Source organism: Panthera pardus, unplaced genomic scaffold (assembly GCF_024362965.1).
Source record: "Panthera pardus isolate Hobbes unplaced genomic scaffold, ASM2436296v1 HiC_scaffold_13, whole genome shotgun sequence".
Classification (NCBI taxonomy): domain Eukaryota; kingdom Metazoa; phylum Chordata; class Mammalia; order Carnivora; family Felidae; genus Panthera; species Panthera pardus.
In genome coordinates, this window is record NW_026526688.1 from 192,544,532 (window position 1) to 192,569,329 (window position 24,798).

The window sequence follows — 24,798 nt, forward strand, 5'->3', positions numbered from 1 at the left end:
GATGTTTTTGTTACTCAGGAAAAGTATACAGAACGAATTTCAAACATATTTTAGCGGCACATATATAAAGTGCCATTGAGATAAAATGCTTTGTAGTTGAAAAGTAAAACCTACTATAAGTTTAAATGAAAGGAAACATTCAAAATTATCTGTAAAAGAGAAAGAAAAGTAGAAATAGTATTTTTTTCAGCTCCTATTGTAGAATAGGTTTTGCCCATTTACCAATGAAAAGGCACAGAGAACCAGTTTATAGACTTCATGACAGTTTTCAGGAGCTTGAATCCATGATTCATGCACAATGCATTCAATTTATTTTGTTTAGCCATAAAATCACAACTGTTAAATCTTTAATTACTAAAATATGAAGTTATACAATTTATTTTTTTAAACTGTGTATACTTCTTTCCAAATTTCCATTATTTTAAAAAATGATATTTTGTGCTTTGCTATTTTCAAAATACAATAGCCACATGATAGACATTACAATTAGAAGGTACAAGAATACACAATTAAAAATACATGCAACAATTTTACAAACTCTTAATTAAATTTATATCATCAAAGTTGTTACACATGTATATTAAAATGTAACTTTGAATATAGAATTCCCTTTCTTAAGAAAGGTTTTTCAGCTTGAGTTTTTCTCTTTTCTGCTGTTTACATATAAGATTCTTCCCAACTTCTTGTTCTTACTCTTCACTTTCCTCTATTAAAACTATTTCCCATCAATAATGTTATTTCTTACATCAGCAGCTAGGACAGTGACATATTAATAGCACACCAGCTCACTCTTCGTTGAACTAAGTTAAATTGCTGTAGCTGACTGTCATCCAAATCGTTTTTCTTTAAAAATTTTTTTTAATGTTTAATTAATTTTGTAAGAGAGAGAGAGAAAGAGAGAGAGAGAGACTGTGAGCAGGAGAGGGGCAGAGAGAGAAGGAGACACAGAATCCGAAGCAGGTTCCAGGCTCCGTGCTTTCAGCACAGAGCCGGACACGGGGCTCGAACTCACAAACCGTGAGATCATGACCTGAGCCGAAGTCGGACCCTCAACCGGCTGAGCCACCCAGGCACCCCAAAATCGTTTTTCTCTTACAGTTTAACTCAGAATGCCATCTGACGTCTCTTTAATGGTGAGAGTTGTCATGTTTTTGAAACATTCCTATTGTTTCCTAATGGTGCTATTATAAATCTAGGCCTGTATCTTTTTACACCTGATATAAAAAACGTTGTTTCTGAACTCCTAATTATTTTCCTCAGAGACCTGGTGCTTCAATGTTGTGTAACTATTTCTTACCAAGACTTAGCATATGTATTTGAAAACACCCTTTCCTGGATTCTGATTCAGTTGCAGTAAGTTGAATTAACCCAAAGAAAACGAGTTTTTGTATGCAATAAGGTATTTGATTGTCTAATGACCAAAACCTATACAAGGGAAGAATAGTGTGAAATGAAAGTTTTATACTGTTTAAAAATGTTTTTCTAGTATGACTTCATAATGGGTTTGAAATTGGGCAGTTTCACAGAGCATTAAATAAAATAACCAGCTCCAGGGAAGACCCAGCTGATGAGAAGCTGCAAGTCTCTGTTTTCCCGTCTTCACTTTGCTCCTCAGCATGTGACACCTTCATACCTAGTCTGGACACAGCGCTCCTTTCCTCTCTGCTGACTATTTTAAATGATAGGCACAGACTTTGGAACAGTGTTTCTCCTCCGGCCTGATACAGAAAATGAGAGAAATCCATCCCTACAACTGGCTGCCTTAGAAAACAGGATTTCAGATTCCTTCCCTTCCAGCTCCTGTTGAGTTAAAGGCAGGGGCAATACGCCACTAATTGTGGTGAGGCAATAAATGAGAGCTGACACAAACAAGCAATACAAGTCTACCTCCTTCTTGACGATCAGTAAACAATGGAATAGGGATGTTCTTACACTATAAAAGATCAGAGAATGATAGAATTTAAGCTATAAGGAATCTTAGAGGGCATAACATTTCATTACCTTTTGATTTTCAAAAGGACTCTGAAGTTTTGACCAGACCGTTTGTTTTTGATTAAGGCTCAGCTTTGACGAAGTATAACACAACAGAATTTCATGAAAATGGTCACAGCAATATTTAGAATTGTGTACCTGCGAACTGTTCTATGAAAAAGGGTAAGGATGTTCCAAAGGCATCGGTTCCTCCTTTTCCGAGGCCAAGCAGGGTCAGGTGCCAGCTCTGGAGCCTTTTTAGTCCATCTTGTTCCCTCATCTGGGCTCTTACCCTGCTGTCAGACTGGCAGGTGGCTACTCTCGGCATGCTGCCCCAGACCGTACACTGTTAAATTTGCTCAGAGTCTGGAACCAGGTCCTCGCTAGTGACAACAGGACCCTCAAGGTTCTCTGATGAATCAACATGAGCCCGATTTTGCTCTATTCATACCTGTTTATAGCTGGCTGTCAAGTTTAGATCTAGGGAAAATTCCAGACAGGTTAATGTTAGGGGAAAAATCACAGTTTCCCTTGTGCTAATCAAAAGGGCAACAGACACAGGTCAGTTCTGAAGTTGGCAAATGGACTCGCCACAGTCACCCTAAATGGAGCACGCAGCAACCACGTGGGAGGCAGGTGGCAAAGGCCCTCCCTAGGTCCCTTCACGGAGCATCGTCACTTGCACCATTCCTGAGCCTGGTGGTCTTGACGCCGCGCTCGGTGCGGAGTCACACCCCAGAGCGGCCAAGGACGGTGCGTTTAAGCAAAGTGGACGCCCAGGTGACGGAGCAAGGGCACCGCGGCGGCCAAAAGCCGTACCCCAACCCTCATCCCGAAAAACAGTGCAGTACGCCCGCGGGCGCTTGAAACGCACACGGCACCCGGCTCCTCGGGCTTCCCCTCCGCGCCCCCACCTGTAGGCCAGCAACCCCGAGCTCCTTCTTGCTCGAGTGTTTTGGAAACTGTCAACGGAAACCCAGAGGCCAGACAATGTGACGGGAGATCATAAATATGCAGAGGAGATGGAGCCCAAATAGCGGACGTATGGAGCCAGGGCTCGCGGGGGTCGGGGATCTGGAGCCGGGCCCTCGCTGCCGCGGCCGCGCAGGCGGTGCCAAGACCGGGCAGGCGGCGCCGGCGCACTCCGGTCACCGAGCCTGCAAAAGGGGCCCCGGGCGGGCCGCCGCACACCTCGCAGACGGCGGGCAGCGGTCGCAGAGACCGCCGCCCCGGGGCTCCTCCGCCGACCCTCCGTCCGCCGCCGCGCTCGGCCCGCTGCCGCCGGGCGCCCGACCCGAGCCTCGGAGGCGGCCGCTGTCCCCGGCCGCGCGGCCCGGCTGCATGGAGCCTGGCGCGGGGTCCCGGACGGCCGAGCCCACCGCGGCGCGAGAAGCCACCGCGCGCCACGCCGAGGGCAGGAAGAAGATGGCGGCGGCGGTGGCGGCGGCGACGGCGGCGGCGGCGGCGGCCTCCCACGCGCCGCTGACGCCAATGGCGCGCGCCGGCCGGCGAGCCGCGGATGGCGGCGGCGGCGGCGGCGGCGGCGGCGGCGGCCCGGGCTCCGGCGAGGGGCGGGGCGAGGCCGGGAGGGGGCCGGCCGGAGGCGGAGGCCGGGCCGGAGGCTGGAGGGAAGCGGCGGGGACAGTTTGTTGTGCTCGGAACATGGCGGGCGTCGGCGATGCGGCCGCCCCGGGAGAAGGCGGCGGTGGCGGCGCGGACGGCCCGCAGCGGGACGGCCGCGGCGAGGCGGAGCAGCCCGGAGGCGGCGGCGGCGGCGGCGGCCACGGGCCCCCGCCGGCGCCTCAGCACACGGAGACGCTGGGCTTCTACGAGAGCGACCGGCGGCGGGAGCGGCGCCGCAGCCGCGCAGGTGAGGCGGCCGGGCGGGCGGCGCTAGGCCGCGGCTAGGGCTCCGAGGGCGGCGCGGGGTGGGGGTGGGGGCGTCGTGCGACCCCGGGTCCTTGTCCCGCGGCCGCCGCCGCCTCCGGGGCCGCCCGGGCTGTGGGCGCGCGAGCCGCCGCGGCTGCCGGGGCTCCGCGGCCGCTGACAGCTCGTCGGGCGGGGTCCGCGCGCGCGGCACCGGGGTCTCCGCGGCACACGCCCGGCCAGGTGTGGCCGAGAGACCGCGCTGCGGCCCGGGAAGTTCCGTCCCGGGGGCCTTGGCCGCTTTTGCAGGGTCTTTCAGAAAGACCCCCGGGGTATCCTCACGCCCAGTTCTCGTTGGAGAGCGTCTCCCACGTCTCAGGGAGCTCAAAACTGAGCAGCTCAAGGCTGATTTCTTCATCCTTTTCCTGCCAAGGTGACTTTTTCGTTGTGTATTTTAAGCGAACTTGAGCCATAGAAACCTGTTAACTTGCCCTCCAAATATGTGTTCCTCAGCCACAGCTAGCAATGTGGTAGTGACCAATGACCGTGAAGTTCAGTACTTTTCCCCAGAACAGAAATATTTAGCTGTCTTGAAAATGTTACCTGTGAACTTTTCCCAAATCGAAACTTAAGCCTCTTAAAAAAAAAAAAAAAAAAAAAAAAAAAAGACTCTATAGGAAAAGATGACTTTGTAAATCCTACTTTGAACGACCAATTTCAAGCATATTGTTATAATATTTTGTAAACTGTAGGATTCTTTTTTTTAATTTTAAATTGCGTTTGTGTTCATAGCGTAGTTGTATATTAGGCTTAAAAGAAGAAAATTTTGAGGTATATGTTTCACTGAATACAGTGATCACAACATTTAATTATTTTTGTAATTTTAAGTTTTGAACGGCAACTGAATCGTAACTCCATTGAATTTCTTCCCCCCAAATTGCTTCTCATGGGCAGTAGGGGCTGCATTAGCCATCATTTCCTGCAATTCCTGCAAATAAATGTTCAGTCTTCAGGCTTACGGCATCACTGACTGTATTTGGATATTGAAAATGTAGGAATACTCAAATATCAGAAGGCTGATCAGGTGAGATCCTGTTTGATTTGTTAATTCTCTGAACTAGACGTAGGTTAGGTTTTGAAGAGATCCGTGTCTTTGAAAAATGAAGTACAGACTGTGCCTTGTTCAGTCTTTTTTAATTAACCACTTAAAAATTCTCCACTGTGTTTGGTTTAGTTGTCAGTTAAATACTTGCTTTCAAGAGTATTTGCTTTCTGAATTGGCAGGCTCTAAGTAAGACAAAGTATTAAGTCTCAGTTGTCTGTTTACTGACTTAAGACTTGAACCTTAAAGACACTCTGGTGCCAATGGCAGCGAGTGTGGCCAGGTTTCACTACGATGTCTTTGAAATATTTCGGAGTTTCAGGCAAGCCGATATTATGAAAGCCTTTTTTGGTATTGTTTGCATACACGGAAAATGAGGTTGTCGGGAGCCTTTTGATGAGCACAGATGTATTAGGCTCTTGGAATAACCCCTAGCATCCCTTCCTTAGCCCTTCCCAAGACGGGTCTGAATACCTGGTACCATGAACTTGCAGAGACTTCACACCCGACACACGTATTCTTCATCGGCATGAGTTTCTGAGCCTGGCTTACTTAACACGTTGGAAGCTGGACTTTTAACCCATAGTTGCAGAAAGTCTATCTGAGAGACACTTCCAGCTTTAGCTGTGGGGGTAGTCCTCCTTGTCCCCCTAATTCCATCAGTCTTGTTGTGAGGGGAGATAGACGGTGGAAACCCGTGGGGATCAAGACTTCGGTAAGAATCCCAGGAATATTTCAACAGGGGTCACCAGCCAGCGTTGTACCATGTGGACCCCTTATTTTTTCCCCCAGGTGTCTGTCCCTTCTCTGCCAGTCATACAGCTCTTGCCCTGCTGGTGTCCACCCTCTGAGTCGGATGCCACTTTGTTTGGAGCCACTCTCTGGAGATTAGCACACTTACAGCCATTCTTAGACAGCCAGGCTGCGAAGCGGCTTCTGCTTCACCTGGCTTTTCTAGCATCGCCCTTTTCTGCTGCTCTGTAACCTTTCCCTGTGTCTCCTCTAGAACTTAGAGACCTGTTCCCCAGGGGCTGGTCTGGGCCAGAGGGCCTTTGAGCGGCACCACCTGGTGTCATGTGGGAAGCGTTTCTCCCTGAATCACATGTCTTCGATGTCTTGCTGCTTGCCCTTAAGGTGTTCCTCATCCTTTGGAAAAAAATTGTTCTTGAGTGTAGTTGACACACAAGGTTGCATTCGTTTCAGGTGGACGGCATAGCGATTCAGCATCTCTATAGGTTATGCTGTGCTGGCCGCAAGTATAGCTGCTGTCTGTCACCATATCCTTTTTTGTTTTGTTTTGTGCCTTTGTTTTTGTTTTTGAATTCTGATTCTGCCTCTGATCCTCTCGTCCTCCTCCCCAGTGGAGGGCAATCTTTGTTTTGCCTTCGGAAAGGCACAATCTTAATGTCCTGGTGGCCCAACCATCAGTTAGTCCCAAAATTCTTTTTACTATTTTCCCAAGGAATTTAGAGCTCTTACAATGTTTGTTGACCTGTCCTAACAGCCTAGGATTTTCTGAATGAATACACAGACGAGGTGCTTATCCACACTCTCCCCATCCAAGTAAAATAATTCCAAACCTAGTGTTTGAGGTTAATATTTTTGCTTTATACCTGTCTTGGTTCACTTATATCTTTAGAAAATATATACGAATATTAGTTTGTGTATGAGCAGTTATTTGTACCACATACAGGTATCTACATCAAGTGTAAGCTTTCTTTTTTTTTTTTTCCCTCATTTCAAACTCTTGGAATCACTTGATTTTCTGAATGCCTTCATTGACTTATACGTGGCGTGGCAGTGGGCTGAAACTTTTCTTTGGTCCTAGAACTTCTACCGTAATGTAGTGTGCAAGGGATATGCCACTCACCATACCTGTTCTCTGTTTCTCTCTCAAACGTGCATCGTATGTTCCCCTATTGCCTTATGTGGTCACTGTTCTTAGACTCCGGGTATAGTGTGGAGCTGCAGATTCATCTCTTTTGTCTTTTGTTCCTACTCTTAAAAATACTACCAACTTCTATTGTCCTTTCTGATATAAGCTCAGATAATAAGTACATGTTACCATAGTTTTGTACTCATTCCCCACTTGACTCATCCGTAAAAGTTTTTTGTTTTTTTTTTTTAAGTTTATTTATTTATTTTGAGAGAGAGAGGAGAGAGAGAATCCCAAGCAGGCTCCCCATTATCAGCACAGAGCCCGATGTGGGGTTCAATCCCACGAACCGCGAGATCATGACCTGAGCCAAAACCGAGAGTCGGATGCTTCGCCGACAGAGCCACCCAGGTGCCTCTCATCTGTAGAAGTTCTAGGCGGGAGAGTTTCTGTATCAGCCATGTTCCCATTTAGGAATCTAGGTCCAGCAAGTCAACTTTGGACTAAGAATTAGGCAATCTGTTCTTGGCTGGCTCTGGCTGTTGAGTTGCTTTGTAGACTCTGTGCTTGCTTAGACCGTTTGCCTAATTCTTTGGCTCTGTGTCATGACTCCACTACTAAATAGTTTAGTATCTGCAGCACCTAAGTTGGCTCTAGTGCCCGTGGAGACTTAACAGTAGAAGACTTGATGTAAAATAAGCCTCACCTACTGGTGAGGAGGAAACAGTACCTATATAGTGCAGGTGCTGGAATATGCACAGGGATGGGTGTTGTCTGGAAAACAGAAGAGCTGCAAGCAAGGTTATGGTTGAATAGTATCGTGTCTGATTTCAACAGTGCCGTGGGGCCCATGTTCGTCCTTTTGTTCAAATGGTGACTCTCCACTTCTAGAGCTCACACTTGTTATCCATCTGTTTTGCTGTGTTTCTCTTTCTTTTGCCCATTTTAGACCTCTTGCTTTCCCTCCATGAGGGAATGAGCAGAGGCAGGAAGAAAGCCTCAACCCAGAAAGGCCAGCTGAACTCCTTTTCACAGTTCCCGAAGAGGCGTTCGAGTGGGGCAAAGGTTTTAACTGTTCATATTTTTTACGCCCTATTATTTGTGTAAATTATTACAAATAATTTATTTTTATTAAAATATCTTTTCATGGGATGCCTGAGCGGCTTACTGGGTTAAGTGTCAGACTCTTGATTCCGGCTCAGGTCATGATCTCACAGTTGTGATACTGAGTCCCACACTGGGCTCCTAGCTGAGCGTGGGGCCTGCTTGGGATTCTCTCCCTCCCTCTCGGCCCCTCCCCTCCCCCACTCTCGTGTGTGCACACTCACACGCTCTTTCAAAATAAAGAAACATTAAAAAAATAAATAAATACCTTTTCATTTAACCGGACCTCATCTTCCACGGATGATTAAAGGCGGTTATTCTGATATTGTACTCTGGGCAATTAATTTCTCATTTACAAAAGGAAGTATTAATAACTGTAAAACTGGGAAGTAACTTGGAGTAACCACAACCCTGAGATAGGTAAGATAAAATTAGCTTCTTCACTCTGGCAAGCTACTCCTCTGCTTTTAAAACTCTCACTTGCTTTATTTAACTAGTACGTGTCAACTAAACAAGCAATGAAAAATTACTCATTTTGGTCTTTGACCAGTTCAGTATCCCCGCTTTTTAAACTGTTTAATTTCATCCTAGTTTACCCTCCAAAATGCAGCCCTGGCTGCTTATTTGTGGCCGGGTTTGAGGAATGTTTGCATGAAACAGGTCTTTGGAAAGACAGTAGTATTGACTGTCAGATTAATGACATTTTTAGTCCTTAACCCTGTAACCTTGTGACCTTTTTTCTCTGTGTCCCTATTTTCCATCTATAAATGTATAAATTTATGAGAATTCTACCTATTCTTAACGTTCCTAAATGAGACTATTTATGAGTAGTATGAGGGTCTTAAAAACTTGAATGATACTTTTACTACTATTTGACTTAGGAAGACAGAATTGCTGTTGTATTGATTTCTAGTTGGCCTTGTACAAAGATGTAACTCTGTATTTGTGTAATAAAATTACCTATAATATTTTCACATAACCTTAGTAAAGTTTATTATGGTTTTACATTATTTAAGACTGTGGAGATTTGTATGTTTTGTAGTATTTTCCTAACAGTTAACCAATATTACTTTCCAATTTTTTAGGGGTCAGTGCTATTTTAAGAAAGATATATTTGGACATATTACTTAACATATAAATATATTTAAGATTACTCATTACTTTTAATTAATACTTTTGTATTCTGGGTTCTTATTTCTAAAACAAGCTATCTCAGAAAATAATTAAACATAGTCATCTTTGAGGGATGAGGAGAGCAATTTATACTATACTTTTCCTCAATTTAAGATACTAGATCAGGGTGCCTGGGTGGCTCAGTCAATTAAGCGTCTGGCTTCTGCTCAGGTCATGATCTCACGGTCTGTGAGTTCGAGCCCTGCATTGGGCTCTGTGCTGACAGTTCAGAGCCTGGAGTCTGCTTGGGATTCTGTGGCTCCCTCTCTCTCTGCCCCTCCCCAGCTCGTGCTCTGTCTTTCTCTCTCGCTCAAAAATAAACATTAATTTTTTTTTTTTTTTTTTTTTTAAATACTGGATCACAGGGGCGCCTGGGTGTCTCAGTCGGTTAAGCTCAGGTCATGATCTTGAGGTTCGCAGTTCCTGAGTTCAAGCCCCACCTCGACCTCTGTGCTGACAGCTCAAAGCCTGGAGCTTGCTTCACATTCTGTGTCTCCCTCTCTCTCTGCCCCTCCCTGACTCACACTCTGTCTGTCTCTGCCTTTCAAAAGTAAATAAACGTAATAAAAAAAAAATTAAATACTGATCACAGAACATTTCTGTCGTGAAAGATGAATATTGATTAAAAATACTCTGGAGGAACTTATTTGCATTTATGATGGGTATTATTCTCCTTATATGAAATATTCATATATTTCAAATGGCAAAACTTAGTTTTCCAATGTAGAAGCGGTTGTGTATATTAATTTCTTCTTGGTGAGAACTGGGTAAATGAACTAAAATTGGTTGCCATCTAAAAAGTTAAGTCACTGTTCAGAAAATAAACATTTGGATTATTTTATTTTGGAAAATAATTGGCTCTTAAACTATAAAGACAGATGTTTGGCATAACGAACGAGAGCGACGTTGGCTAAGAAGGAATGAAATGCCACCACAGTATGGAAAAAGTTAAGGTATACTTAGAATTCTTGAGGGGTGGCACCCACAGGTGAAACAAGAGGCTTCTTAAGGAATTAGCCAGGCAGCTGTGCCCACTCGAAAGGGACAAGTAAGCTCAGGCAAATCTGTAGAATGCTAGAGAACAATATTTAAAAGAGCAAGAAGAAAAACAGTGAAACGCAGCTATACTTGGGAACAGAAGACTAGGGAGCATCCTGCTGAGTATGTCTATGGCTACGGAAAGGCGGGAGCAGACTCACAAAACCAGGAGCCTAACTTAATTGCCCAGCTGCAGGCCAGCGTAAGCCTCTTCTCCTTCGGTAGGAATCAAAGGGCTCTTTCTGGCCAGCTGAAGCCAGGTTAGGGTGAGGTTATCTTGTGTGATTGACAGATAGGTGGATGCTAATTGTGCTGTAAGGGAGAGAGCACGTTGGACTTGGAGGTCAGAGATGTAGATTCTATTCCCTATTTGCCTCTTACCCTTTCAGTGACTTCGGACAAGTCTCTTAACTTCCGCGACCCTCTGTTTCTTCATTTGTAAAACATGAACATTATCTGCTCTCTGTAGCTCTCAGGCTTGTTGTGAGAATTTTATGAAGTACCGTGTGCAAGACCTTTGCAAACTGCCTCTTGGCAGAGTGGGAGGATCCTAATCCCTTAAGCCGAGCCAGTTTATGAGCAGTGAGGGAGAAGGTAAGACAAAGCTTCCAGAATATTTCACCCCATGAAGCTTGGTTCCTTTGTTAATATTGCTTTAACGCATCTTTAAAAACCATTCCCTAGGCCATCAGTCATTGTAAGCAGACACTTCCTTTAGATTCAGGACTCACTAGGGGCTAGACATCGGGAAGATCAGGGTACACGGTGCCTGCTTCCAAACAGCTCGTGAGCTGGTTAGGGAGCCGACCAGTTAACAGTGTAACATCGTAGAGGTGAACCCAGGGTGCTGTATGTGCAGACAGAAAAAGGAGAGAATGGACGGCTCCCAGTTTTCCAGAAAGTACATATGCACTTGAGACAATGATAGGCAGAATAGTCTAGTGCCCCAAAGCCCACACTGTGGGGATAGACTGCTTGATTTTGAATTCTGGCTTCCTGTGTGATCTTGGAGACCTCCTTACCCTCTCTGTCCCTTGGTTTCTTCATCTGCAAAATGGACGTAACAGTAGACTGTGCTCCATAGTTTTGAGAGCTGTGCACTAAAAACACGTTTTTATCATTTGATTTTTTTTAAGTGCATTGTGGAATTTAAATTAGTGTTTAAAATTCCTGCATTTCTAGAAGTAGAATCCTGACACACCACTGTTTTATATTTAGAATATAGTTAAGACACTTGTGGGTTTATATTATATGACTTGTTTACAAAAAATTAGTTATTAGGTTCTATAGTTCATTGAATATGTCTATTTGCCGCATTGCCCTTTATCCATGAAAACAAGCTTGCAGAAGTAGCATCAGTAAACGCTAGGGAACCCCAAACCAGAACTGAGTAATACCTCTCAGGTCCTTCAGTAAGAAGGAGCTCGAGACCTCGTGTCCTGCTTCGCACTGTCACGTGCTTTCATGCAAACCCTGACTGGGCCCCTTGGCCGTCCTGTGTGGATGACGCAGGTAGCAGATGGTCTAAAACTGCTGCAGGCCTCGGTTTTCTCTTCTGTGAAACTACATCTATGACTTGAGCAGGGTCACAGGACTAACATGTGATAGAGAGGATGCCGGAACCCCCTTCTTCTGATCGCCAATCCCTGCTTTTCTCATGGATCTGAACAAAACTCTTATTATGGTAAAACTTGGTCATCTGCAGTCATCAGGGAAGACGCCACTGCGGAGGATAATTTTCTCAGTAAACAGGGTACAGCTGTCTCAATCTTTTAATTTGCTGTTTTAAATGTAAGATTCTGTAATGACCTGTTTCTGTATTTCCTTACCACGGCCGACATGCCGGCAGGCTGCCCAGCTGCCCTCCCTGCCCCTGCTGTGGATGATGTGAGATCCTTGCCAGACCCCAGACCCCAGGGCACATGCTGGCTGTGCCCGCCGCCATGGCACCCCGTCCTTTGGGGTAGAGGTTCTGATACCTGGTGGGTGACCTTTGACAGTCGCTTAGACACGCACACGGCATAGAGGCTCCTTATCTTTGGTTCTGCTGCGTCCAGCGGGGTGCTGGGGCCTGTCACCCTTCCTCTGCTCACCCTCCCAGCCTCAGAAAATTCTTTCCAGTCACGGGCTGTTTTCTTGAGAATCTGGTGTTCTCTGCCTTTGCCACTTCTGTTTCTGATTCTGTTTTTGTCCTCTCTCTGCCACGCTCCTCTCCGTGATTTTGCCCCCTCCTCCTCCGATCCACGCCTGCTGAGCACCTCTGGTGTGTGTCCCATCCGGCACGGGGGATGCAAGGTGAGGGAGGGACCTGGGCAAGAAAGTGCACAGTGTGGCACGGGAAGCGCAGGAAAGGGTGCAAACCGAGGGGGGAGAGGCTGCCTTGTGTTCAGGGACCTGGAGCCGTCCCCACGGAGAGGGCGTCTGTGCCTCTGTGCACTTGCCTGTGGGACACTGGAAGGGAATCTTCGCCAGCCCACCTCCCGTTTTCGAGAAGGGAGAAGCAGCCTAGTAACTAGGGGCCCAGAGATTCAGGGGAGGTGGGTGTGAGGCACAACTGAAAACAGCAGGGGGCCACATCCTAAGGGAGCTGTGTCACCACTCCTGAGGTGTAGGACGCGACCCGCAGGGCCTGGCTGCCAGGGGTTAGGACGCAAGAGAGCCAAGACTGGAGGGAGGGCGCCAGTCAGGAAGCTTGTGCGGGAACTGGAGGGGGAGAGGAGGACCAGAGGAAGGTGACACAGAGAGAGGGGAAAGTTCATAAATGTTCCAGGGGAGGAATCAGTGGGACCTGGAGAGGGGGAGGGCTGGCCCCCAGCTTGTAACGTATGAGTGTGTCACTGGTGGTGCGGGAACTAGAGTCAGGGCTGCAGGGGAGGGCGGGCTGAGCTGAGCGGGGAGATCCTGAGCTCTGTTTGCAGATTAAAGTGGTGGGGGTGGGCGGAGAGTGGTTCCAGGTGCAGTTGACCGGGAGGCAGCTGGGAATCAGATGTGGTGACTTTAGGACTCAGGTGGTGGTTTTAACCTTAGACTGTGCAAGGAGAGTATATATAGGGAATAAAGGAGCGAAGAGAGGGTGATCGAGGGCATGTCAGGGAATACAGCCTTGCATTACTGTTACTGTAGCTGGTGCTTTGTTAGGACACAGGGACTAGAACGCGGAACGGCAGACCTGTACGGGTCAGGAGGAGGACGAGCTGCCAAAGATGCCCAGGTCAGAAGAGTCGGGCGATCATAGAGAGGAGAACCTGTGTGGAGGGTGGCAGGCGGAATGGGGACAGGGATCCTGGGGCAGTGACCTCTGGGGCTCGCTGGTGTCGGAGGAAAGTCGTGTTAAGTTCAGTCTCTCCTGCCTTCCGAGAGGCCTGCTGCTTCTCAGTGTTCACACAAAAAGATTGATAGTTATGGTATGTTTATTGGTAAGTATCAGCTAATCAAAACATCCTCTGCTCTCTCATTGGAAAACTGAACTGAGTAAGAGTACAAATTTTGTCCTTCACTGGTTTGACAGTTCTTGTGTGCGCTTCAGAAGGCTTTCTTTTTCTCCCCTTCAAACAGCCGATCTTGTTCTGGATGTACCCAGCCTACAACATATTGGAAAGTCCCTAATCAAAAGTTGTGCTCTACATGGATTTGGTGATACTAAGGCCTTCTGATCTGAACACCTGTTAATGCGTGAACAGTACTGTTCACCTCCGGTGTCCGTGGCTCATTGTACGTGTACTGAAAGCGTGAGGCTCGCAGCACATTTGATGACTTGGCCTGCCCTGCGTGGGGCTGGAGTGGGCGGAAGTCTGCTTTTCTCTCCGTCTGTTTCAGTCCCCAGATACCTCTCATGGTATCACCACCTCTCCAGAGAGATGACGAATCTGGAATTTACAGAAGTGTGTGCACGCATGTGTATACCTTTGTGTGTAATATAACTTCTTTACGTGAATAGGCCATTGACCTGATGCTGAGAACTAGCCATCCGTTCAGTCCTGGAGGAAGTAAGTTGTTTTAGGCTCACTGGGAAGACCCACTGCTTCTGGGTTTTCTCAGGGCCTTGCAGCGGTGTTTTGTGACTGTATACTCTTCCCCATACCTCCAGACTTTCAATCCTAGCCCTCACAAAAGATGCAGTTCCTTAAGTCAGTACTCATAAATGAAATGCACATTCCCTCTCCGTTGTTTTTTGGAGGCACCAATACTGTGTCTGGTAAAAGGACCACAAGGGCCAGTTCAGAGCAAAGAGGACAATTTGAAATCTTTGTTATCCTGACTTCCGGCAGAGGGCTTGGCCTCCTGGTGAGTAAGAATAGGAAGGTGATGTGAGTTGGGGTACTGAAAAGTCATTGAGGTGATGGGTTGTCAGGGAAGCGGAACATGTTGGAAGGGGTTGGAACCTTAGCTTCTCATCTCAAAGTCTCCAGGCACAGCCAAGGGGAAAGACTCCACCTCCTTTGGCCTTACTTTCACGTGAGACGGGATGACTCTGGGTGAATCTCTTTTGGAGGAACAGAGGGAGCAGGTGGACCAATCAAAGAAAGGGAAGTCGTTCCCATCTGCTTGAGGTTCTACTTTGTATGACTTGCTGTGATTATTATCCTGTTAGTAAGCCTTCACCTAGGGAAACGGCGTTATGTAGATACTTTTGCATGATCTCCAGGGCTGAAGAAGAAGGAAGAAGGTGCACTGATATCAGTGTAGTTCCCCCGGGGATGGTTTTTGCACTGGATCCATGCCTGTTTAGGTGACTTGACTCCCTTATAGCGTATGTAGAGTCATATATGTGTGTATGTGTGTGCATACATACATACACACGTCTATATATGTATATAGTATTCATTTTATATATACTTGCTCTCGACTCATTTTACCTCCCTTCTGTCCATCAGTCCAGGTCCTATATCACCTATAAGACCCAGGACTGGGCTCTTACAGACACTTTTCTAACTATTCTGATTAACAGTAATCATTCCTTATATATGTCTGTGGCGTTTTCCCTTTGTACCACACAGAGTAGCAATTGTCAACAATTTTTACTGATCGTTTGTATGTAGCTGTTCAGTTCTGGGCACAGAATTATAGATTTTTTTAATTCTCTTTTTGTTTTATATATGTATTATCTGTGACCCCAGCGAGCATATAAGTTTCTTGATAAATACTGTTCTTTTTATTTTGTGTCATTTTCTTTTCCTGTAGAGCTTTCATTGTTGAGGTTCCTCAGTGCTGAACTAACAAGAGGTTACTTCCTTGAACATAATGAGGCCAAGTATACAGAAAGAAGAGAAAGAGTATACACTTGTATGCGAATACCAAGAGAATTGGAAAAGGTACTATTTTTTTTTTTCTTTTACTAGACATCATTTTGAAAGTTATGTCAACATGTTAATTATATGAAAATAAACCGTGAATACCTTGAGTTGAGTTTTTTAAATATTGGGAATAATGCGATCATAGGTAATTAAATATATTGGGGAGTAGGAATTCCCATGTAGGAAGGGGCTTTAAAACTTATATTTTTAGTGTAAGTAAGATCCAGTGTTTCTTTACTTTGCTACATATTCAACTTAACCATATTTCCACTTGTGTCCCATCCAGATCACTTCTGGGGAATTCATTTCCACCCACTCCTTAGCTCCCATCAGTTTTATTGTAGTAGGAGCAGTATTTTTCCCATTGGGCATGGGAAATTACTTAATTTCAGCCCTTTTAAAGGTTTCGGTTTCTCAGAAAGCCCTCATATCTAAAAACACATATGCCAGTCTCCTCAAAGAAAAAGACGATTCATTTCATCATTGCCACACAAAACCTCACATCCTGGGGTGGGCACAGCCACAACAGCACTGAATGCGTGCACACCGCCTTCCCTTGATTGTGTCTCGAGTCCCTGAAGACCAGTCAGATGTGACAGGAAGGCCGCTCTTTTTCCTCTGTGTTGCTTCAGTTGGTAAGTCTGGGCACTTCCAAGATTTCTTGCTAGAAAGAAAGGATTAAGAAATAAGTCAGCTTCAGCTATATTGGAATACAGTTTCATACTTTCATCGTAACGTAGAACTTACCAATGGTCTGATCACTTCCTTGGAATCATATTTTCTGGCGGAGTGGCTTTCAGAAGAGTTTTGTTGGTTAGCTTGACCAGAGTGTTCTATAATGGGGTGCGGTCGACGGTGAGAAGTGAGGACCCCGCTGGCTTGGCTGATGGTCTTTTATTTTTGACAGTCCATCAGTGTGGTAGGGGGAAGGGAGTCAGATGTCGCGTGACAGCTTGAGAAGCGTCGCTTCACCTGGGTTCTTGGTGGCGCGTGGCAGGCTGACGTTTTAGGGAGTTCTGTGTGCGGGCGGGGAGCGGTGGGAGCGAGCGCAGACCGGAGAGAGAGCAGTCGAGACAGTGAGACGGTTGTTGCCTGTGGTCGGGATCCTGATGCCCAGTTATGATAGTGTGGCTGCTTTTCCAGGGAGTCATAGGGCCCGGTGGGTGAGACGGAGGAGGGTGGGGCGTGCTGTGCACCACTGCGTCCCCAGGGCAACGGCACCTTGATTTTGGACATTGGAATTTAAGATTTTGGCCAGGGATGGGGGGTAATGTTTCTTCTGCTTGCCAATAATAATACTAGTAATTCTTATTATTAAATGTAAACATATAAATATCTATTATATTTATAATAATTATAATTGTAGGCATTATTATTATGTCTTTGTTTTCTGAGCTCACTTTTTCCTTCCAACGATAAGCCAAGGCAGGGGAGTGTGAGGACACCGCAGAGGCAGTTGGAGAGATGGTCAGCCTGTGCCTGTTTCCTCGTCCAGGACAGTGCCGGCCCTGGTCAAGGTTTATCTACCTGGTCTCTTCGAGGGAAAGTTCTTCTTCCACCTGTCTGAATGGTTGTGAATTCCCATTTTTCTCTGGGGAGAGATTTGCCTGCAATCCGCAGCCAAACTGTAGACACGCCCAGGGGGTCGCTTCAAAGCAAGAAGTGTGTGTCTGACCCCTTTTATTACCCCTCTTGTAGCAGAAACGGTGAGCAGCAGTAACAGCCCTCATGATTATTAGCTCATCAGAGGCAGGTTCAATGCACACGTCCTTCTCTCTCCTTTACCAGCTCTGTTGAAATGCCAAGCAGTTTCTCAGTAGATTTCTCGCAGAAACTTGCAAGCATTTCACGTTTGTTATTGTGACTATTGTCTTCCGGGGCAAATGCCCGCAGGTCTTGGTAGGACTTCAGTATAAACCAGTGTTTTTCACACCATGGTGCATGAAGGGACCACTGACAGGTTGGCTAACCCACGTGGTAGGTTGCAATCAATTAGGACTTGTTTCTAAAGAAAAGATAGAAAAGCATCAGTGTGTGTTGCCTATAGGAGTTTTCTCATGAAACTTTGGTTTTATTTGTGTGCACGTAGGATGTGTAACGCCTGGAAAGTTGAATTAACACTGCTCATGCACGACTGTAGAAATTTTCTAGCCGTTTCCCATCACAGAGACTTTTGCTTGAGGTCTATTTAGGAAAATTTGATTTAGTCTCTTAGAACAACACTTCAGAAGCTTTATTGCCTCAGATGTACAAAAGGATGTGCGTTTTTCGGTTTAGAGAAGTTTCTTAACATCTCAGAGTAAGTGAAATGTAGAGGGAAGCAGAATTCGATTTCAGTTTAATCATCGGCATAAATATCTCTCGTAACAGTGCGAGTTCCCTCTGGTGTCTCAGAGGCCTTTATTTTATAGGTAGGGTTTCACTTCAGGCTTTTATTACAAGAGTTGGGGGGGGGGGCTTTCTAGACATTCATGTCAATAAATTCATTGTCTGATATGTGCTACCTAATATGTAATACCTTTCCCTGATATAGAACACTTCTGATAGTTAACACTTTATACATTTTTTTTTCTTGTTTTCTGGTAAATGCTGTGATATTTTCACCAACCTTTTCAGGATGAGAAACTTGATAATTAAAGAGCATTTTGCTTCTACAAGGGTTGCACATGCTATAAAACACTTAATTAATGTTTATACTTTCAAGTCAAGAGAAAGGTCAACTCAATATCTCTTACTGAACCTTTTTACTTAATATAAAAAAAAAAAAATCCCAGAATTTTTGTGTAATCTTATCAGTGGATAAACCCGTTACACTTGATATTCAGAAAAGGTGAATCGCTTATATATGTAAAATCGTATTTCTAGTGGTTGGCACTTTTTTCACATTTGAACTTCTCATTCTGATGTAAGGGGATAAAATTTTAGAGTGTTTCGTTGGCTTTGGGGAGTGTTTCTTTTTTTTTCTGCCACAAACTCCTTCCCCCTGTGCCCACACACCCCTTGGGTTCTTGTCCTGGTTTTGTTACCACAGGCACGTCTGTGTGGGGGCTGCGTTTTTCTCTTTCTACAGTGGGGGACACTGAACTACACTTCGTCTGCGTTCTGAACTGAGAGGCAGGATAGTGCAGTGGTCAAGGGCATGAACTCTAAAGCCAGCCTGCCTGGATTTGCATCTTGACTCCACCATTTATTAGCTGTGAGGCCAATTTACTTCTGTCCATTTGCCTCCGTTTTCTCATCTGTATATTAATTGTGTGGTATCCCCTATGTAAGTGTTTTAAACTGGTTTACAGCCCTCACTTCAGCAAGTTGGGGAATGCCCTGCCTTAGGAGAACAAGAGACATTTTGAAAGTTTTCTTGTCTTCAGGTTGCATTCCAATGGATGTTGCCTCATAGTAGGGGTAGCTGTCTACTTGGGGCCCCCTGTACAGTAGGGTATATATAGATACCGGGAGATGTCTGGTGTCCATGGTTTCCCCATGTCCCACTCTGATCTTATATGATACTTTTAATCTTCCTACTTCATTTGCTGCTAAATTTGACTTTTCTGACCCAGCAAAGGCATGATTTTCTGACTCTCTGCCTTCTTGGATTGCTGACCACAGGCAGAAGGAGCCTGTGGGAGAGAACTGTTTCCTTCCCTCTGTCTTTGTAACCAGGCTGTCTTAGAGTAAAGCATGTCTTTTTCATGAGGGATTTAGCTGATGGCCAAAAGAGGTAACACATCCCATCACCCTGACATTTTCTGTCAGGCCCTCTAGAGTCTGGCCTCAGCAGGCACATGACTAGAGTTTATGGTTAGGTCGGACCACACCGCTTTAACCAGAAGCCTTGTGAAATCAGGGCAGCGTCACCAGTTTCTTAGAAAATTCCTAGTGGGTAAGTGCTCACTGCTCCATAGCCCCCCTTGACTTGGCCACTTACATCCCACCTCTGGCAGCTGTTTCTGTGTTAATAATAAAGCAGATAGGGGCGCCTGGGTGGCTCGGTCGGTTAGGCGTCCGACTTCGGCTCAGGTCATGATCTCGCTGTCCGTGAGTTCGAGCCCCGCGTCGGGCTCTGTGCTGACAGCTCAGAGCCTGGAGCCTGTTTCAGATTCTGTGTCTCCCTCTCTCTCTGCCCCTCCCCTGTTCATGCTCTGTCTCTCTCTGTCTCAAAAATAAATAAACGTTAAAAAAAAATTAAAATAATAAAGCAGATAGTGGTTATCAAATAAGAATTGGGTGCCAGGTACTGTCCTAGGCACTTTAAGTGAATTAGCATTAAATCTCCCCCACAGCCACATTTGATACATGTTCTCATAAAGTCCCATTTTCTTCGTGTGCCCTGACATGACGATCTTGCTGGTGTCTGTGCTGCACTTGGACCCCCTGGGAACAATTTATCCTGTACCACATACAAAATTAGCCCTGGGACAAGGATTCATCTGTGTGAATCCCAAACTGCAGGAATAAGGAAATGCTCACGAAAGTATTCTTTAAGATTCCTTAATAGTATTTAAATGCTAATTTAAAGAGATACAGGTCACTTGTTCACTGATTTATCGGTTTTCTCAGTGTGTTTTGAGTGCTGTGTTGGGGCACACGGACGGCAGAAGCACAGCCCTCCACCCCAGACCTGTGAAGGTAATGGCAAGGTGATGAGAAAAGGAGGTGGATTTCGCACCTGCGTTTTAGGGCTGGGGGGTATGGGTGGGTATGTAGGAAGATCCAGAGGTGGGAAGTCATTAGGGACAGGAGGGACAGTGGGAGGGTAGGCCGGACCCGGGAAACTGTGAGTGGTCAGACTCAGCAGTGGAAGCTAGCTTTGGGAGGGTTTCCCAGGAATACTTTTACCTATATGTGTGGTAGACCACCTAACAGAGGCTTGGACACATTTTAAAAAAACTTTTGAGGAGTCTGGAGGAAAGAGATCTCAATGGCTCCAGCCGACTAATGAAGCCAGCCCGGGTCCTTTCTCTGTCTCCATTCTGCCATCGTTGGCAAATTGGCTTCTGGTCCTCGTGCTTGTTGCCTTTTAATAGAAAGATGGCAGCGCAGCCTCAGGCGTTGCCTCTGTATTACCCTCCGAAAGGAGAGGGGGGCGACAGTCTTCCAAGGAAGGGAGAGGCGGATGGAGAATGGCGGTTGGGGTGGCCACCGGCCAGAGCTCTGCGGCTGAAAACCGGAGAGCGGTGTTCAACGTGGATTGGCAATGAGAGAAGCGAAAGGAGCCCAAGATCCACGTACATCATCTTACTTCAGAGCCAAATAGATTGATTTATTTGTGTTCCCTCTTAAGGAGTGTAGTCCTTGTGTTGAATACACCTCAGGTGTAGGTTGTGATGATTACAAAGTCTTTTACCAAAATTACTTCCTCCTGTGGCTACGTATGTTTATGCGACTTTGCCTGTCATGAAAAGTAGAACTAAAATAAAAGTGTATTTTTGACCATTCTATGCTTTTTGGCAGTCCTTTATTTCATTGTTACCATCCTTTGTACGTTACAGTTATTTAATAACATTTTTTAAAAAAAAATAGAACTCAACTGCTTGGTCTTGAATGGAACTACTTAGTTGTCTTAAGAATCTAGTAAATTCTTCTAGGCTTTAAATTTGTCAGCTGTGGGTACAGAATATTGTTGTTTTTCCACATAGGCTATTGCTGTGATTGAAAGTGAGAAAAAGTAGTGTCACACGGGATAATTTGGGGTCAGAATTCAGTAATGTTAACTTTTCTTCTCAGATCTGCAGGTGACAGCCGAGTGGCCTGATCAAGGTGTTGAACCTCCTTTGACTTTGACTTTCTTTGTCAAAGATCAGGGGGTTGGACTAGGGCGTCCCGAGAGTCCGTGACTCTGAATGGGTTTGCATATGAGGAACAGAGGAAACAGGAGCGAATGGAAAGATTCGCAGAAAAGGAAATTTTACTAATCTAATGGAGGAACTTAGTTCTGCTTTTTGGAGGGTCCAGGGGTGTAACATTTAGAAAAAATAATTTAACACGTTGTTTTCAAAACTACGAACTTACTCAAAATATCACATAAAACCTTTTCGTTGTTTCTCAGTGTGAGTGTTCAGAAACATTAAGAAAATGTCACAGCCATTTGTGTCACCTTTATGTCAACAGAACAGTCCTGGGGTTTCATGGTGAAACGAATAGAGAGTACTTACCCAGACCCATGTTTATGGCAGCGATTTCTTGGACGTCCTGCTCAGTTTCTAATTTCATGGAAGTGTGTTTGGGGAATCACCCCGCTAAGTTAAGTTCTTCTCGTGATGCAGCTCTCGTTTGTGACACGACCTGACTCAGACGCCCCACCACGAGACTGCTAAGAAGCAGGAAAGCCGCGGGATCCACAGTTGTCAGAATCCAGCACCTCAGCAGCCTAGGCTGGTGCCCCTCTGGTTCATTCTGAGGCTTGTTGCCCCTGATTGGGGTGGTGGTGACGGCAGTCCCTCACTCCTTCTGCAACGGTCTTACCTTTTTTGACTCTCTTTGAGGACAGCCAGCAGCCCCTCCAGAAGTGGGGCTCGGAGGCGGGGGAGCACCGGGCATCCAGGGCCTCTCAGGCCCTGCTACCTATTGGGCATAGGGGACGCATCCGAGAGTTCTAGATAACCAGCCAAAGACTTCACGCTTCTGCCCTGTTCACTGATGTAGTTAAAAGACAACTTGTGAAGTTGGCACCGCGGGGCTCTGTTGATCTTTTCGAATCAGTAACTTATTTCTGGAAACAATTTGAAATCTCTCCCTTCCTGTCTCTTTCCATTGGGTTTTATCACGCCTTGTGATCTCTCATTGAGACTGTTATTCTCCTTACCTGTCCCCTCGGCTTCTCTCAGCCTGCGGCAACGCTGCCGATCCCTCCCTAAGAAAGTAGATTGGAGCCAGGAAGTGGTACGGTGTTACCACCAGCCGGCAGCAGCTGCTAAGACCTTTCCTTACCATGACTCTCCCTTGTGCGTTGCAGCCTTGTTTGTTTTTGCAGATGCCAAGTCATGGTCCCCGCCTCAAGGGCTGTTGCGAGGAGTAAACAAGTTAATGTGGGTCGAGGGCTTAGAATGTAACAATATTCAACGTGACTTAAAGAGAGGCAAGAAAATCCAAGACCCTTTCCACGTAGAGAGTCTTTTTACAAATGAAAACCTTCAGTTCATTTACCTCTTAAGAAATGTATTCCTCGTGTTAAAATATATGTCAGGTGTAGATTCTGATTATTATGAAGGCTTTCATCAAAATTACTTTGTCCATGGTTACATATGTATATGTAATGCTGCTTCACATGAAGGTCCCAGGTTCATGGTGGTAATCCCATTGTCGGCCTTCCCCTGGAGTGCAGACTTCCCGGGGGGTGTGAATTTTTTAATTCAGGTGAATAAAAGTTATTATAGGGATGACCTTGGAGCAGTAATTGCTTTCAAAGTCAGTCATTTGTAAACTTTTTCAATTGACAACTCATTCTCATAAGAATGATAATCCACTCTTCTCATAATGGATCCCTGCATGTGGGTTCGTTGAGAACTTCTGGAATGTAGGATAAAGGTATGTGTTCCTTAGTGATTACTGGAGATGAGTTCTGTCCCTCTTGTAGAGTGATTACATCCTGGCCATGCAGGCTCCTACTCACACTGCACCCGGGCGTGCCCTTCTCTTTCTCCAAAATTCTGTTCCTTCCTGCCGTGCCTGCCAAAATCTAGTGCCCATCGTGTCTCCCCTGTGGGAGATCCTTGCTGACTCTGTTCCTCCCTCCCCTGGGTGTACATTCCCCAGCGCCACTCCCACACGTGCCCACCCTGCACAGACCTAATCTCTTTGCAGTGTTCCCAGAGCACATCATTCACCAGCACTTACTACCTGGCCTGCGTCCGGCTCACTCGATTGTGAATTCCCTGAGGAACGTGTCCTTCCTAATGACCTTCTATCCCCAGTGTAGAATTGAGCCAGATACGGTCTCCGCTCTTACAGGAGGAGACCCAGAGCTCTATAAATTGTGAGACCAGGGAAGAAAAGGGAAACACCGCTTCCCATTTTCCTCCTTTCCAGCTAACACTCCAGGCCAGCCACCCTCCACCTGCGGGTGCCGAGCGGTGGTTGTGGTGGAGGAGATGGTGTTCCGAATTGCCACAGGGTGGTTTGTGTCATTCAGAGAGGCGTATTCCAGAATGTGCTATTTTAGTTTTAGCCATAGAAGTTTATTTACTTTGCAATTTAAAAAGGAAGGCAGGAGATTTTTGTCAAAAGGGGACAGATTCTAAAAAGGTTAAGAAACCGTGCTGCATTCTCCATGGAGATTGGCACTTCTATTTACTTCTTTTGAGGTGAGTATTTTTCAAACGACGAAGGGCAATAGTAGTAGGTTGAAATAATCAAGCAGATTATTTCAAAATCTATTTCCATGTAAATTTTAATAAGTCTCTACTTTGAGAATGAATTTTAAGAGACATTTTCAAATTGGGGCACCTGGGTGGCTCAGTCGGTTCAGTGTCTGACTCTTGGTTTCCGCTCAGGTCATGATCTCACGGTTTGTGAGTGCTAGCCCCACGTTAGGCTCCGTGCTGACAGCACGGAGCCTGCTTGGGATTCTCTCCTTCTCTCTCTCTGTCCTTCCCCTGCTTGCTCTGTCTGCCTCTCTCAAATAAGTAAGCTTTTTAAAAAAAAGATCTTTTCAAAGTGAATATCTGCAATTTGTCTCAGTGCTTTTCATTCATTTTTGTACAAAGAGCTTCCCAGCTTACCCCGAAACTCTCTGCCAAACTACCTGTAGCCACTTTGAACTGTCTTCACTGCCCCTGTGTCTGTCCATGAAGGGAACTGAGTTCCAACCAGCCTATCCCTGTAGGTACCTGTGTTTCAGAGAGTGCATTACCATCCTTCAGCGGGTTGGGAATTCAGGGAGACCAGTACTGCATTATAAAAGGGAAGTAGAAGATATCAACCTGTATCTTATGGAATAAAAGTGAATCTTACTTTGGCAAAACTTTTCTTTTGGGTTTTTGCGTTATATGAATATGTGTGTAGTGAATCATAACAGTGTTTCTATTGGTGGATCCTGGTCAGAGTTTGATTGCTCTTCTTTGGGCAATTTGCTCCTTTACAAGACTTGACTTTTTTTTTTTCTATAATGTTTATTTATTTTTGAGACAGAGAGAGACAGAGCATGAATGGGAGAGGGCCAGAGAGGGAGGGAGACACAGAATCGGAAGCAGGCTCCAGGCTCTGAGTTGTCAACACAGAGCCCGACGCGGGGCTCAAACCCACGGACCGTGAGATCATGACCTGAGCCGAAGTCGGACGCCCAACCGACTGAGCCACCCAGGCGCCCCAAGACTTGACTTTTTTTTTAAGACCGACCTTAAAATAGTGGTCATATATTTGATTCAGCTATCACAGTC

The 24,798-nt window shown here is 45.8% G+C and overlaps 1 protein-coding gene across 2 annotated transcripts in view; it reads left to right on the forward strand.

The window, feature by feature from the left end:
• The first annotated feature begins 2,331 nt into the window (after positions 1–2,331).
• The window catches only part of TAPT1 (transmembrane anterior posterior transformation 1), a 68,886-nt gene continuing 46,419 nt past the window's right edge, over positions 2,332–24,798 (forward strand). Inside the window, exons 1-2 of one of the 2 annotated variants that reach the window (XR_008421831.1) lie at positions 2,332–3,841; positions 15,312–15,442. Coding sequence is in view for 1 of the 2 variants with exons in the window: in XM_053901665.1 (XP_053757640.1) it covers positions 2,983–3,841; positions 15,312–15,442 (990 nt within the window). In the remaining variant the exon portion in view is untranslated. The remainder of the gene's footprint in view (positions 3,842–15,311; positions 15,443–24,798) is intronic. The other variant, XM_053901665.1, reaches the window with a different exon arrangement.